This window comes from Equus asinus, chromosome 8, assembly GCF_041296235.1.
Source record: "Equus asinus isolate D_3611 breed Donkey chromosome 8, EquAss-T2T_v2, whole genome shotgun sequence".
Taxonomy (NCBI): Eukaryota; Metazoa; Chordata; class Mammalia; order Perissodactyla; family Equidae; genus Equus; species Equus asinus.
In genome coordinates this window covers 11728244-11745458 of record NC_091797.1, presented here as the reverse complement: position 1 = coordinate 11745458, position 17215 = coordinate 11728244, and the positions used below count along the sequence as shown (strand labels likewise).

The 17215-nt window shown below is 34.4% G+C and overlaps 1 protein-coding gene across 2 annotated transcripts in view; it reads left to right on the top strand.

Moving 5' to 3' along the window:
* The window catches only part of HCRTR2 (hypocretin receptor 2), a 105909-nt gene that overhangs the window by 74951 nt on the left and 13743 nt on the right, over window positions 1–17215 (top strand). For both annotated transcript variants that reach the window (XM_070516822.1, XM_014851768.3), the window contains exons 3-4: window positions 3992–4235; window positions 8922–9037. In XM_070516822.1, the coding sequence (XP_070372923.1) occupies window positions 3992–4235; window positions 8922–9037 (360 nt within the window). The remainder of the gene's footprint in view (window positions 1–3991; window positions 4236–8921; window positions 9038–17215) is intronic.

Sequence of the window (17215 nt, the reverse complement as noted above, 5' to 3'; positions counted from 1 at the left end):
GAAAGCTACCGAGTAACCACAAGATCTGAGGCAGATGGAACAGACTAGGTCCATTCATTACCTCATTCAACATTAGTTCTTGATGGAAAGTTGTAAATGTGCAAAACTATGGGTGCACTGGTAAAGCTAGTATCTCTAAATTCTATCAATATTTATTGTCCATTTTCTATAGACTTTTTCCAAATAGAATGAACAGTGCCAATGGGCAAGAAGCCAATCACTTAAATTGGAGTACATTTTCCCTTAGCTGTGGTGTTCTGAAACTGGTTGCTTTTGTCCCTGATAGGATGCTTATGTCCTACTGAATAATCAAAAACATATCACCAAATACTCATTTAAAGATGAGTGTTTAAAGTTTCATTTAAAGATTCTTTGGATACTTACTCATTTTCTATTATTTATATGCTCTCTTTCTTCTAAACAGAATACAACCTTTAGATTTATGAGTGAAACACTACAACCCTTCGGCATATGCTCAAAAATCTGCAAAATCTCACGGATATAATAAAGCTTAGCTGAATAATTAAAGTAATGCTTTTGTAACTTTAATAATTCTATAAATCCAAGACCATTAACATTTATTGGGCAATTTGCTGAATAATTATCATGAATTTCTTGGGAAATTATAATATATTTTATTTTTCTTACACAAGAGTAGTTGGCTACTTTTACAGAGTGACTTTTTTTTTTTTGGTGAGAAAGTTTCACCCTAAGCTAACATCCATTGCTGATCTTCCTGTTTTTTTGCTGGAGGAAGATTAGCCCTGAGCTAGGAGCTGTCCCAGACTTCCTCTATTCTGTACGTGGGATGCCTCCACAGCATGGTTGATAGTGGAGTAGATCCTTGCCCAGGATCCGAACCAGGCTGCGAAGTGGAGTGTGCAAATTTTAACCACTGGGCCACGGGCTGGCCCAACTTTTCTTTTTTAAGTGCAGAAGAGGCTCTGCACAGGCAATACTAGGAAAAGAAGAACAAAAGCCAACTGAGATGTGAGTGGTGGGTGCTAGGTGGTCGGAGAGGATCCCTCGCTCTCTCAGTCACACTGTCCTACCTTCCAGTCTATTAGGACCTGTCATTCAAATCTGTGATATGGCAAACTTTCCATTTCTACTTGTCATGGATCTCTGAGGGTCTCCTTTTGTCATATCTATGTGCTAGCATAAAACAGACTCATTCTCTGCCAGAGAAAATCTTCAACATTTCCCTGACCACAAGGTGCCCATAATATGGGTGAGAGGTCAAGCGCCTGGCAGCAGGAGAAGTTCACATCATCTCATCTACTTGATTCACAACATTCATACTCCCTACTAGATTCATTTCTCAAATGACTTACAATCAGGTCAATTTGAGTTTGCATCAACATCTAAATGAAAAAAGTACCCAGAAGTACACTCCTAGAAGTGAAAAACGGCAACAAACTCTCATTTATAGTAACTTATGATAAGACGCAATTTTATGTCCCTGCCAAGAAAATCTTATAAATTGGATGTGTGTGTACCATACAGCAGCAAATATAGTAATCAAACATTGAATATTAAATTATTGATTGCCAAGGGTCCATTCAATGGATTGTGCTGTTAGATTAACCAGACCAGCACATTCTCTCATGTTGCCACAAACAGAGAAGGCATCGCACCTTGGCTCACTGTTGGCACTGGATGGCAGTCTTTCATATGAACTGTTTTGAATTCATTATTGCTGTCTAATAATAGAGGGAAATACTAGAAATGACTTTTGAATTTGAACCATGCTACTTCTATCCCATTCACCCATGTAGATTAGAATTCATGAATAGTAAATCACTCAGCCTTGTTGAACATTTTACACTTCTAATTGCTAGATTGGATAAATATAGCCCTGGCCCAGCAACTGTGAAAAGTCAACTGTGCAGATCTAGACTGCCACAGTTCTATTCTCAAATTAGCAATAGCATTGTGGGGCCCAGGGTGCTTGGCATATTTGCAGGGAAAGAAGGAATGGAGGTTGGGAGAGAAAGGAGATTGATTTGAGAAGGAGACTTGAATGCACTCTAAGATAGTGCCATGGAATTCCCAAGAATCATCAGCCAACCTAAGCCAATTCTGATAGAGCTCAGCCCTTTAAGATTACACTTAAAATGTAGTTAACCTCCAAGAATTTAGCATAGTTTATACCTTTATTTGTGATTCCTATGACTATTCTTCACCAAAAATCAGTCTGCTCCTATTAAAAGCTTGAGGATGGAAGAGGAAACTAATAGTGTAAGGATCATTTTCATCACCATAAGCAAAGTGAGAAACAACAAGCACACAGCATGTGTGTGTCAACCCTGGGCTAGGCATTTCACATCTCAACCGATTCCGCTACAATTCCATGGTTGTGTTCTGTTATCACCCAGTTTTACAGATGACAAAACCGAGGCATAGAGAAGTTAACTCACCCAAGATCACACATCTATGAAGTGAGATGGGATTCACGCCCAGGAAACCTGGATGCAGAATTGATTCCAATTATACTCTGCTGAGTTTCTCAGAAAGAATCAAACGAATGAGAGTGGCAAGAATCTTATCTTGTCGATTCCACTCATTCAGCAGAAAAAATGACAATACATACACCTTAGGCCTAAAGCTGTAAACTGGGTGACCCCACATTGCACAGCTGGCTGGTGGGAGCGTGAGAAGAGATAGGTCATGCTAATGCTTATCCAGATTCCTTTCTCCTGTGCAGCACTGGCTCCAAGATCCTTCCACTCATGTGCACCTACAGTCAATGCATCAACCGGGAAGGTCCGGATGTAAGAAGCAGAGATTCCCGCCCTTCCACATGTTATGGCATGAGCAAAACTAGGACAGGATGACTGGACCACAGCTATTACCTTACATTGAGGCTTACAACTCTTCATTAATTAAAAAAACCTACTTATTAAGCAAATCAAACACTGTGCCAGGTACAGGGGACATTGTTGTGGGGAAAAAAAAAACAAAACCCAAAACAAGCAACATAATAGCAGCCTCTCCTGCCATAGAGCTTTGTTCCAATAGAGAAAACAGAAAATAAACAAATGTATTAAACAAAATAATTGTACTATGTGATAATTACTGAGAGGAAAAGAAATACAAATCTCTAATAAAAAAATAACAGAAAGGAGAATGAGGTTTCTTTTTTAAAGATGGGATTTCGAGAGTGGTACCAGAATCAGTGGTTCATCCGGTATAGGAGACTCCAGTAGACGTAACTGCATAAACTGATCGTGTGGGTATAGGTGTACTTAACACATTTCTTTACTATTTCCTTAAGTTCTCAGTTAAAGTATCATTTGTGGTGTTGTTAATTACATGGAAATCTGGATGAGGTGAACTTATTTGGATTTTAGAGGCAAGTTGTTTATACCAGCAATGAGCAAACTATGGTAAGGAGATCCATATACAGAATTTTCTTTTAACATGACTCACGTTTTCCTTTGGGTGCAATATGTTGGAAATGAACTGATGTACAAATAGCCATTGTTATCTGAAAATATGAAATGAGATACTCAAAATTCAAAAATCCCAATTAAATGCAATTGCAATCAAATTCCTATATGATAATTTGAAAGAAAGACATGTCCTATTATTCTCTCTAAGTGAAAGAGAGATTTCCCGTTCAGACTAAATATATGTTTTATTTTTTCCATTTGAGGATGTGATTTTCCCTATCAATGGAAAAGTTTCAAGACAAAATAACGATAGTAATTATTCAAAAAATGCCATATTACAGAAGATTTTGCATAAAAAAGATTGTAATGTTTTCATAGCATCTTCTTCATGTTTAATAGGAAGTATATTTTCCTAATATATTTCAATACTATTTTTTGGTGAAGTTTTTTTTTAATAGAAAGTACTTGCATGAAATGCTTTTTGGCAACCTCAAACATGGTTATCTATTGTGATTACCTTTCTAATACGGTAAAAATGTTGAGTGATCCATTTAACACCTGGTGCTTCTTTTTTGCTATGCTCTTTTTTTCTCTAGACCGTGTCAGTGTCTGTGTCTGTCCTCACCCTGAGTTGCATTGCCTTGGATCGATGGTATGCGATCTGTCACCCTTTGATGTTTAAAAGCACGGCCAAGCGGGCCCGGAACAGCATCATCATCATCTGGATCGTCTCCTGCATTATAATGATTCCTCAGGCCATTGTCATGGAGTGCAGCACCATGCTCCCTGGCTTAGCCAATAAAACCACTCTCTTTACAGTGTGTGATGAACGCTGGGGTGGTGAGTACATCATGGCCCACAAGCTGACATTGATATTATAGCTGCAGATTGAACATTTGATTTGCATAACCATTGTAAAGCTGGCCTCATATATTTTATTGGAATTTGTTAATATAGTTTTGCAAAAGCATGAAAACAAGTTGAAATCCCAAATAGTTTCGCAGAATAACTACCTGTCTCGGTCCCTTAGAAATGCTATGCACTATTCTCTAGTCTTCAGATAGAGAAAGAAAGGAGGAGCTTATTCCACAATTCAGATTTGGTTATGTTAGTTTTTCTTAAATTCTTTAAAATGAAAAGGACTCATTTATACAAATCCAAATATGTATTCTGGAATGGTTAGCATTTTATAAGATGGTACATTATCTTGCCTCAAGTGTCAAGTTCCCTGCTGACTTCAAATACAACTGAATTTTTTCATTTTAAACCATGCCCTATCTAGGAACATGACTGGAGCTGAGTATGTGGACATATGTTCTCTGTGCCAAATTATCTAGATTTGCTTCCTCTATTCATAACATACTAAATTGATAAATTTTACCAGTGACATAATTATTATATGATTTAAGAATTATATTAATTAGGAATCCTTTGTGGTTTCCCATCATAGGTATGGTAATTAAATTTAAAAAAGCAGAAATTAGGAGTGCTTGTGCTGCTTTGGTTCAAAACTTTCAGTGACAGTCTTTGCAGTTTTTCTGTAACAGCAGAAATCTTTCTATCAGTAAGGAAGCTTTTATCAGTGCCTGGTGATGGCACAAATCTGGACACAGCAAAGAATGACAGGAAATAAAATAGTCCTGCATTTCAGAATAGCATGCACTACTTACAAAATTATCCCGTGAAATTTGAGAACAATCTGCCCTCTTCTGGATAAGTATGTAACAATGGCTCATATTTACATAATTTAAACATTATGAAAGAATTTGTTTATTAGAAAGCTGTACATTTATGCTTGTTAGAAAAACGTATCAAAAAAGCAGTGCATGCAAAAGATTCCTTATGGATCTGATATTTTCAAGTATTTGAATCTTTGAATTTATGTTAATTCCTACCTTGGTACTTTTATTGGCACACTGAAAAGGGAAAAAGTCAGCAACTGAAAAATTAGGCGTATGCTTTCACTATAGCAATATAAAATTTAGAAGACACTGGGATTATTTCATATATTATCCAAAGACCTATAATAACCAAAATTGCACAATTTGCTTTATCTATTACCTCAAATGTTAAATACTCTTTTTTTCTTGTTCCTTTGTAACATTGTTCCCTTTTAACATTAAATGTTAATGTTAAGAACATTATTTCTTTAACAGAAAGTGTCTGTACTTTCTCTGGATCATCTTCAGTTTTTTCAACTTTCCCCATTAACAGTGCAGATGAAAAAAAAATGAATGGAAAGTTCCAAAATGGTAGGAATATTTCTTAGGCGTCTTAAGTCTCATTTGTTTAATGTTCAAACATCATCTTGAGTACTTAGGATATGTCAGGAATTGTGCCAACCTGGAGAGAAATAGACTCTGCCTAAGGGAACACATTCTATCCGGTGAGGCTGAAAGGCAAATAAACAAATGTTTACAGAGGGATTAGCATTCTAATACACTGATATACAAAGTGCTAGGAGCACAAGTGAGAGGACAGACAGTCCTGGCCATCTGAATTCAAGTTTGCAGAGGAGGTGCTAACCTTTCAGCAAAGCGTTAAAGACGAGCAGGAATTCTCCAGACAAGGAAAAGGGTGTTCCAGGGAGCAAGAAAACCCACACCATGGGTCCCATCACTTAAGAAGAAAGCAAGATGGTCCACACTTGTAGCTTCTGGAATGTAGAGTATGAAGTCTAAAGAATTGTTTGGAAAGAAGATGGATTGGGACCAATTGTGACATGTCTCTTATGCAATTTCATACAATGAGTTATATTTGGAAAACAGCCTAAAGATCTCTGGAGCAGAATGCTTTAGTTAATTCATGATAAAACTGAGCCACAAATTAAATTGGTTGGTCAAGATTTTGAAGCAGACAAATATATCTAAATCTAAGCTTCTAACTCAAAAGTCGGGATCCTTTAAGTTTATCGAGATGGAAATTAGATAAAATACCCACCTATTATTTAATGTATGCCAGGAGTATTATCTCTAAACTATTTTGGTAATTAGTTTCATTTACATGAGCTGCTTTTATGAACTTTTTTTTATGTTGCCCTGAATAGTCAAGTAGCGTTAACCCCTGCTAACCAAAAGACTGCCAAGCTAGGCATTCCCATCAGTACTCATGATTAAGTAAATAGCCACATCATTTTCTAATTACCTTTGAGCAATAAATATAAATACATAAAATTCATTTCAACCTCTATCATTTTATTAGCTAGCTCTAGCATGGACATTTCTTTTAAAACAAGGAATTTTTGTTGAATACCAAAAAATCTAAACTCAGCCTTCAGAAGTCATTTAGAAAAGCTATGTGAAAGTGGTTTAATATTAGCCCATAAGTACTTAAAATGATTATAAAGGCTAAAATAGGTGATACTAAATTGAGTTGACCATCCACAAAATCAGAGTCTATGAAATTAGCTTTTTGAATATTAAATGGATTGTTAATCACTTAATGTTTTCAAGAAAAATATAAAAGAATTCAAAGCATTTTGCTCATTAGACATTTAGTTTATTATGATGATTTTACTTAGTAAAGACACGGATTTTTAATGGTTGTCAATCTTTAATTTGCTGTTTTCTAATTTAGGTAATGCTTAAGTGGAGCAAATTTTCTGTAGCCACATTCTAGGTTACATAAAAATGTCTTAAAATATATTGAAGACGTTGCTCACCCAGGGCAAAGAGACTTCAAAGGTAGTTTCAATACACACAATTTAAAATTTCAATGGCATTTCTGGGTTTTAAATTAGCTTAGACTGTAAGCATGAAATGAGGAATTTCAGACTATCATGTTTCCCCAGTTATCTATAATAATCTCTTTATTACAACAATGGAGCCTAGCCTGCAAGCATAATTTTGCTTGATCAACTTTTCTCTGTGTAGGTAGTCATTATCGTCATATGCATTTGCCAGTCAACTACGTATTTTGCAACTATTCATAAATACACTGAACGGCAGAATGAGCTCTCTTCCCATCTGTTTAAAACTATAAACCGTTGTCACAGTGATGGTATCTGTAGCTGCAGTTAGAAAAAAAATTAACCTATCAAATGTACCCTCCTCCACTCACTCAATTTAGTCTGATGCAGACATCAGGGCTTCACCGGTATGTAAGCTTCAAAGGTATATTTTTATGTGGGAAGCTCATGTGACAACTTCATCAAAACAAATAAAAGTTCAAAGCCACTCAGGTGCCTGAGAAGTGCTGAGGTCACTCTCCAGTTCCTTTGAAATTGGCTGGCCAAATGCTGCTCAGGCTGTAGCACTTCAAAGGAAAGGCTGTTTGTTATTTCTCCAGTCAGGCTGCTGGAATTCTATCACTTTTTATGTAACTCGGCTGTTTTACAGGATAACTTGAAAGGAAGTTAGAAACTGATGAGCAAGGTGTGAACCACCTGGGCCTCGGAGAAGCTAAAAATGACACCTCAAATTGGTCTCTTAGACCTCCTAGTGGCACACACACCCTGCTGTCCCTCCAAAGATTACACATCTATCCAAGAAAGAAGACAGAATTTTAGAAGGAAGAATGAGAATATTAAACCCAACCAACTCTAGAAGATATGGCTATGAAATCAAGATTGGGCAGGATATTCAACTCAGAGATAGGTTTGAAACATATTCAGTACAAATTAAATGAATAATGTTCAATAAATGTTGTCAATTATTATTATTAATATTAAGCCACAATGCCATTCATTAATTGATTGACTCTGTAATAAATGCCTAATCTGTGATACTTATCACCTATGTACATAGAACTAGTGATAAACAAGAAATCGCTACAATCCTAGAGATGCTAATGCCTAATAAGAGACGAATACAAAAAAAAGAAAATACCCATATTGATTTGAAAACTAACTTTAAAAAGCCTTAAAAATCTCATTTTTATTAAAAATGCATGCATGCATACATATACACAAACACATACACAACATACTTAGGAAATCTGAGTTCTAGTAAGTCAACAAAAAATAATCATTATCAGATGTTTATTGTATTTATTTTTCCAAAATTTTTCTACATTTGCATTACACGTACAACTTGGAATAGCTTTCCTTTTTTAGGAAACACATTCTAATGGGGAGGAATCAACTGAGTTTACCTTCTCTTTCCATTATTAACAAAAGCGTTAGTAATTAGGTTTTGGTAGAATCGTGTGACTTCTTGTAACAACTATAAGACAACTCAAATTAATTTTTATTAATTAGTCACAAGTAATCAAGACAAAAAGGACCATTTGGGAAATGAACATAACTTTGGATAGACTGTGACAGCACAAATTAAGAAATAGCAAATTGCTATTCCTCCCTGAGTACATTAAATGAAATTAAGACTTCACATTTAGTATATGTATACACATGTATTGAGCAAATGTAAGTAGTTAAATATTGTAAGCTGTTTTTCCTTTTGTGTACATAACAGGCCAGTGAAGTAATATGAAAGGTAAATGAGTACTTTGAAGCAAAAATATTGACAGATGTATCTTTAAAAAAGATCTATGAATTATAAGACTTTATTATTTTGACTCTCATTCCAGGTGAAATTTACCCCAAGATGTATCACATCTGTTTCTTTCTGGTGACATACATGGCACCGCTGTGTCTTATGGTATTGGCCTATCTGCAAATATTTCGTAAACTCTGGTGCCGACAGGTATGTAACTTCAAATAATTTCCTTGTGTTTTCTTTAGGAAGTGCTTAAAAACAAAATTTAAGAGTGGATTAAATGAACATGATATGCTTAGCAATAGCTTGTGTGCTCTGCTAAAATAATGAGTCCCTAGCCATGCAAATACATCTAGGCATTTTTTTTAGAGTGATATTTAGGGAATGTATTTTATAAACCACTGTAATAACTTTAAATCTTAAACCTCTGAGATTAATTGACTTAATTTTTGTCCAGGACTAATATAATTAATTTTACTTTTTATAAGGAATGGCAAATAAAAATTCCTTTAAAGTTTCCCTAGACTGTGAGTCTAGAACATCGTATTTTTGATGAGATTTACGTAATCTATTTTTAACAGATAGGTTAAATCTCCATCTTCAAATATCTTATTTTTTTTTTACAATAGTAGAAGAATCAGGCAGAATTTAGAATATTAGAAACTGTTTATGCTGCTGATTTGGGAGGAAAGAAATTGTTAGGTAATTGTTTGGCCATGTCAGTGAATGTTTGTATTCATTCAGTTGGTTACTCATTCATCAAATATTCATCATATGTCTTTTGCATGCGTGTCTCATAAAAAGCTAAAAACTCCAATCTATGCCATTGATAAATTCATAGTCTAGAGGGGGTGCAGATGCAGTCAGATGCAGAGTGAAAATCACTGCAATATCTGTAAGCCCGGAGGATCAGAGGAAGGCATGGTGGAGGGGGATCTGGTTCAGAGCAGGGAGCATTTAAGCTGAATCTTGATGACTGGAAGGAAACCACCAACAAACACATGTAGTGATACAAAGGATATAGCTCAGCCTCTTGTACTTGAAAATTGTATCTTGAAATGCCACAGTTCTTAGAGGTTCATCTCTATCTTTCTCCAAACTTATTGCCAGTACTTTGAGCCTATGAGGCTTGTAGAAAGCCACCCTCTTAGTCTGTTTTCTCTGATGTATTTTATCCAGTTGAAAGGATTTACTCTGGTCACTTTAATTCATTAAAAGGATTTCACAATCTTTTAGCTGAGGATGAGTCTTAATCTGGGTCCTATTCAGCCCTGCTTATTCAAAGCATTTTTCAAGATCATCTTTTACTGGTTGGATATCAGCAACCATTGCATGTTTCAACCCTGCATGTTTCATAATTTCAAAATTTTCTCTTTTCTTCTATTTTTGCAAAGAAGCCATTTCTTTTATGACTTTATAAATGCAACCAGTACCAACACTTATTAGATACATGAATTTTGTCAGTTACTTCAATTTCTGTGCCTCATCTTTAAAGTGGGGTTATATAGCATCTATCTCACAGGGTTGTTACACTTATTAGATGTATTCAAGTGACTAGATCATAGAAAGTATTCGTTAAATAAAATACCATAATAGTATATGCTGTTATTTGGCCTTTCAACTGTAGGGGAGGAAAACATTTCCACTACCTGCTCTGAGTTCTCCTGGCCAGAGAACAAATTGAATTCACATAAGACATATTAACAGGAGAAAATTAAACAAAACTTTATAACATGTATACACGGGAGAGGCTCAGGCAACCTGAGCAACTCACCAAAATGGCTGAAGCCACTACCTTAAATATCATCTTCAGCTAAAAACAGAGGAGGATGTTGGGGATGGGGGGAGTCAGTTACTGAAGATTACCAGACAAGTACAGTAAACAAGGGTCAGGTTATTATGCAGATTTAAGTCCTTGCCTTCTGCATTGATAAGAGTTTCTAGAGATAAGGTCATCCCCCTTCTTCCTGTACAGAGAGGGAGACACCTTTGCAGATGGAGATTTCCTTTACAAGGTAAATGTTTCTTAACAAACTGTAAGTAAACTCTGCTTTTCAGAGTTTCTTTCCTGTCTGCAGTTTTTAAAAGTAACCAGCCCCAAATAATCTTCATGCCAAAGAGACATATCGTGGGGTGGCCAATTCCCCCAAACAACTAATCTGTTTATATTTCTAAAACAACAAGCATGTTTTGCATTAGTGTATTTGATTACTTTCTTAGCAATTTTAATTAATATTATAATGACTTTTTTATTTGTCTATCTCTTCTACTCTACTAAGATGAAGACAGTACACTCTAGCTTTAATCTTGTATCCCTCCAATTAGTACATGCTTAGCATACATCAGTTGCTCAATAAATACTTTATAAAAAAAAGTGAGTAGAAATATAAGAGAAAGTGCTGGAAAAGTTTAGATACAGAAGGATAGGGGAATGCATTGCCCAGTTACTTGGGGAAAAGTTAATAGACAAATTAGAATTTGAAAATTTTCTTAATGGAGAAAAAGCATTTAATAAACATTGAGGATAAAGATATTTTAGATTGAGATCGAGATTTTGACTAGGAATGTTCAATGTTAAGAGCATTCCCTAGTTCCATATTTTTACTGGTTCATGTGCATTACATGTGATAGATGTGTATGTTTGCTTATTCATTTATGTACAGACTGACATAACTTTAAAACTCCTTGGGGGTACCTAAATCTGTCTTGTTCATCATTGTATCCCCAACACTTAACATAGTACCTTGTACAAAGAAAGTATTCAAAAAATGTTTGTTGAATAACTGGATAACTACCAACCCCCAACCAATTTACTTATCCATTGTTTAAGCTTATAGTTCTCCATGTGTCAAACTCTAAAATAAGTTTAAAATTGTATTACAGGTTCAAAAATAATCCACATTCTTTTGCTGAATTGTCCTGGTTGGTACTAGCCACATGATTCAGAAGATTTGCAGTAAAATGCCTGGGCAGTGAAACTAAAAGCATTTACAAAACAGATTGGAATGGAAAATGGCAAGTTCAGCTGAGCTCACTTTAGCGGCCACAATAAAGTAAATTAACCCCAAATGAGTGATTATGTAGAATTCTGCTTGAGCAACTCTCAATTTCCAACTGTTAATGTCTATAAGCAGAGTTCCTAGGCATCATGTTTGCCATAGGCTACATCAAGTGAGCCGTCACATGGAGGGCCTGTCCTACATGCTTAAAATAAAGGAGAAGCATGGATTCTGCTACATACTTTGGAATTATTAAGTATATGGTTTTTAGGGAGCAAAGTGTGTCCTTGTCTGACTTTCTCAAGAACTTTAGGCCTCATTAAAAGAATTATCCAATGTTTTGCTATAATCAATGTCTTAAATTCTCTCTTTCTTTGACAATGTGACCCAGAGGACTCATTCAGTCTAGAAATTCTAGACTCTTCTCTAAAACTCCTCTTTTTAAGATGTGATTTATCTTAGTTTACTTGACCCTGTGTGACATCTGTCAGCATTCTTTCCAGTTCCAGCCTTCACATAATTCAACACTTCAATCTTAATCATCATGTGGACTCATGTTAATTTATTCACAAATAGTTATTAAGCATCTACTATATGTCTGGTACTGTGTGACAAACTAGGGGGTGAACTGTAATAGATTTTTGAGTCAGAAACTAAATTTCAACTTTCCAAAGTCTTTCCAAATTTGAAAGACTTTCTTCATCTCAACTCTTACCACAGTTTCTTCTACTGCCCTTTATCCTCCAACACTCTTCTCAGAGAATTTAACATAATTGACATTAGGTGATGACAAGCCAGCTAATGTGAAGAAATAGACTGCAAATTGTAATTTCAGAGGCAGGATAAAAAGGCACTAATTTAAGTCCACGCATAGAAATAAAGAGTATCAGTAAAGGCAAGTACCTCGGTAAATGTCAAAGAAAGCATAAATGGATTTTTGTTTATAATTCTTTTCATTTCCTATTTTATTTAAAAGACAATAACATAAAGCAATAATTATAAAACCATGTAGATTTAGTTTACAATGTATAAAGATGTAATTCCAAAGCAGGGGAAGGGAATGAAGCTATATTGGAACAAAGTTTGGTTTATTATTGAAATTAAGTGGGCATTAATGCAAATAGATTGTTTAAATTGTTAATTGCAATCCCTAGGACAACTACTAAGAAAATAACTAAAAAAAATTTAGCAAAAGAAACAATGAGATAACTAAAATTGTATACTAGAAAATATTTATTTAACACAAAGTAAAGCAGCAATGGTGGGATAGAGGAACAAAACAGACGTAATATATAGAGAGGATAAATAGCAAAATGACAGATGTAAATCATACCTTCTCAATAATTACATTAAATGTAAGTCTGTAAATCACTCCAGAAATTGGCACAATATAGAACACAAACAAACAAAAAAGAATGATCCAACTGTATACTATCTCCAAGACACACATCTCACGTTCAAAGATGCAAATAGGTTAAATGTAAAATAATGGGAAAAGATGTACCATGCAAACAATAACCAAAATAAAGCTGTAGCGGCTATATTAATATTGAGAAGAAGAGACTTTAACAAAAATCATTACTATAGATAAAGAGGGACATTTCATAATGATAAGTCAATCTATCAGGAGGATATAAAAATTATAAACTTATATACATTTAACAACTGAAGCTCACAATACACGAAGCAAAAACTAACAGAATTAGGGGGAGAAATAGACAATTCAGCAATAATAGTTAAAAAGTGTAATACTCCTCTTTCAGTAATGGATAGGAAAACTAGGCAGAAGATCAACAAGCAAACAGAAGACTTAAACAAAACTATCAACCAAATAGACCTAACATATCTATAGAACACTGCATCAAAATCAGCAGAATGCACTTTCATCCAAACTGTGCATGGAATTTTCTCCAGTCTGGATGCTATGATAGGCCATAAAGCAAGCCTCAAAGCACTTAAAATGACTGAAATCATTAAAAAGTACATTCTCCTACTACAATGGAATTATATTGGAAATTAACCATAGAAAGAAAATTGGGAAATTCACAAATATATGAAAATTAAACATTAAACTTTTTAATTAACCAATAGGTAAAAGACATGACATGGGGATTAGAAAATACTTGGCAATAAATGAAAATGAAAATGCAACATACCAAAATGTATGAAATTCAGCAAAAGAAGTGCTTGGAGGGAAATTGATAGGTGTAAATACCCATGTTCAAAAAGAATAAAGATCCCAAAACAATAACCTAACATTCTATCTTAAGAAATTAGAAATAGAAGAAAATATTAAAACTCAAGCAAATAGTAGAAAGTAAATAATAAGGATTAGAGGGTAAATAAATGAAGTATAAAAAGACAATAGAAAATAGTCAATGAAACTGAAAGTTGTTCTTTGGAAAGATCAGAGATAATGACAAATCTTTACCTAAATTAGCCAAGAAGGAAGAGAGAAGATTCAGATCACTAAAATCAGAAGTGAAAAAGGGACGTCACCACAGACAATACAGAAATAAAAGAAGTAAGGGAATACTACGAACATTGTATGCCAACAAATTAGATAATGTAAACAAAATGGACAAATTCACAGGACGACATAAACTACTAAAACTGACTAAAGGAAAATTAGAAAATCTGAATAGACCTATTACAAGTAAAGAGATAGAATTAGTAATAACGACATTTCTGGCAGAGAAAAGCCCAGCTGGCTTCATCATCAAATTCCAGCAAATGTTTAAAGAAGAATTAACACCAAGTCTTCACAAACTCTTCCGTAAAATAGAAGAGGAGGGAACACTCTCTATCTTGTTCCATGACGCCAGAATTAGACTGATATTAAAAACAAACAAAGATATCAGAAGAAAACCACAGACCAATATACTTATGAATATAGATGTTAAAATACTCAACAAAATGCTAGCAAACCAAATCCAATATATAGAATGGGCTATGCATGATGACCAAGTGTGATTTAGCTCAACAATGCACCATGGGTTTAACACACGAAAGTCAATCAATGTAATGCAACATATTAATAGAATAAAAGACAAAAACCACATCATCATTTCAATAGATGCAGCAAAAGCCTCTAACAAAATACAACACCCTTTCAAGATAAAAGCACTTAACCGGCTAGGAATAAAAGGGACTTCTCAATTTGATACAGAAATCTACAAAAACCTCACAGCTAATGTTATACTTAACAGTGAAAGTCTGAATATCTCTCTTCTATGATCAGGAATAAGACAAAGACATCTGGTCTTATCACTTCTAGTCAATACTGAATAGAACTAGATTTTATCCAGGTCAATTAGTCAAGAAATAATATTAATAATAATGAAAAATAAAAGGCATCAAGATGGGAATGTATGTTATCCTGGAAACTTACTGAACTAGTTTATTAGTTCTAATATTTTTTTTGCATGTGAATTCTTTCAGATTTTCTATATACAAGGTCATGTAATCTACAAATAGAGATAGTTTATTTCCTTCTTTCCAATCTTGATGCCTAATACCAAAATCAGTTTCACTTCTATACACTAGCAAAGAACAATCCAAAAATGAAATTAACAAAACAATTCCATTTAAAATAGCACCAAAAAGAATAAAATACTTCCAAATAAATTTAGTAAAAGAAGTATATGACTTGTACACTTAAAACTAAAAACTATCATTAAAAAATTAAAGAATGACAAAATAAATGAAAAGATGTTCCATGTTCACGAATTGGAAGTCTTAATATTGTTAATAGAGAAAAAGTCCCCAAATTGATCTATGGATTCAACACAATCTCTATCAAAATCCCAGCTGTCTTTCTTTTTTATTTTTTGTTTGCACAAATTGGCAAGCTCATACTAAAACTAATATGGAAATGCGAAGGACCAAGAATAGCCAAAATAGTCTTCAAAAAGAAGAACAAATTTGGAACACTCACTTCTCAATGTCAAATCTTATTATACAGCTAAAGAAATCAGTATAGTATGGTATTTGCATAAAGACAGTCATATAGATGAATGAAATAGAATTCAGAGTTCACAAATAAACCCTTATATTTATGATCAATTGAGTTTTGGTGCCAACAATTCAATTGGGAAAATCATAGTCTTGTCAAAAAGTGGTGTTTGAATAACTGTATATCCATAAGCAAAAAAATAGAGTTGGACTGCATCTCACACCAGATATCAAATTTAACTCAAAATGGAGTTATATACTATACTATACCATAATATACTATAAGATCTAATACTATAAAGCTCAGAGGAAAACATTCGTTAGGTAGCCTTAGTCATATATCGTATGACTTTGGTTTAGACAACGCTTTCTTAAATGTGACACCAAAACCACAAGCAAAAAATGAAAAAAAAAGTAGATAAATTGGATGCTATTGAAATCAAACTTTTGTGCATCAAAGTATACCATGCGGAAAGCAAAAAGACAACCCACAGAATGAGAGAAAATATTTGCAAATCACATATCTGATAAAGGACTTGTGCCCAAAGTGTATGAAGAACTCTATGACACAACAGTAAAAAGAAATAATCCATTAAAATGGGTGAAAATTTGAATAAACATTTCTCCAAAGAAGATATGCAATTGGCCCATAAGTACGTGAAAAGAGGCTCAATAGCGTTAGCTATTCCGGGAATGCAAATCAAAAGCGCAGTGAGACACCTCTTCACACTCAATAAAATGGCTAAAATTAAAAAAAGAATATTAAAAAGACAGACAATAACAATTGTTGGTGATGTGGAGAAATTTGAGGACCCTCAGACGTTGCTGGTGGGAATGGAAAATGATGCAGCTACTTTGAAAAACAGTCAGCAGTTCCTTAAAGTCTTAAACAAAGAATTACTGTGTGTACCACCGATTTAATCCCCAGGTATATACCCAAGGGAACTAAAAACATGTCCACAAAAAAACTTACACATAGATATTCATAGCAGCATTACACATAGTAGCCAAAAAGTCCAAACGTCCATCAGTGGATGAATGGATAAACTAATTGTGGTATATGCATTCAATGGAATATTGTTCAGCTATAAAAAGAAATGAAGTACTGACACATGCTACAACATGGATGAACCTTGAAAAGATTGTTAAGTGAAAGCAGCCAGATGCAAACAACCACATACTGTATGATTTTATATACTGGAAGTGTAGAGAATAGGCAAACGTATAGAGCCAGAAAGATTTGTGGTTGGCAGGGGGTGATGGGATGAGGCAATGCAGAGTGACTGCTCGTGGGTTTGGAGTTTCATTTTGGGGTGATGAAAATGTTCTGGAATTAGATAACGAAGCTGTGATAATTACACAACTCTGTGAATACACTAAAGACCACTTAACTGCAGTGTTTAAGGGACAAATTTGTGGCATGGAAATTCTA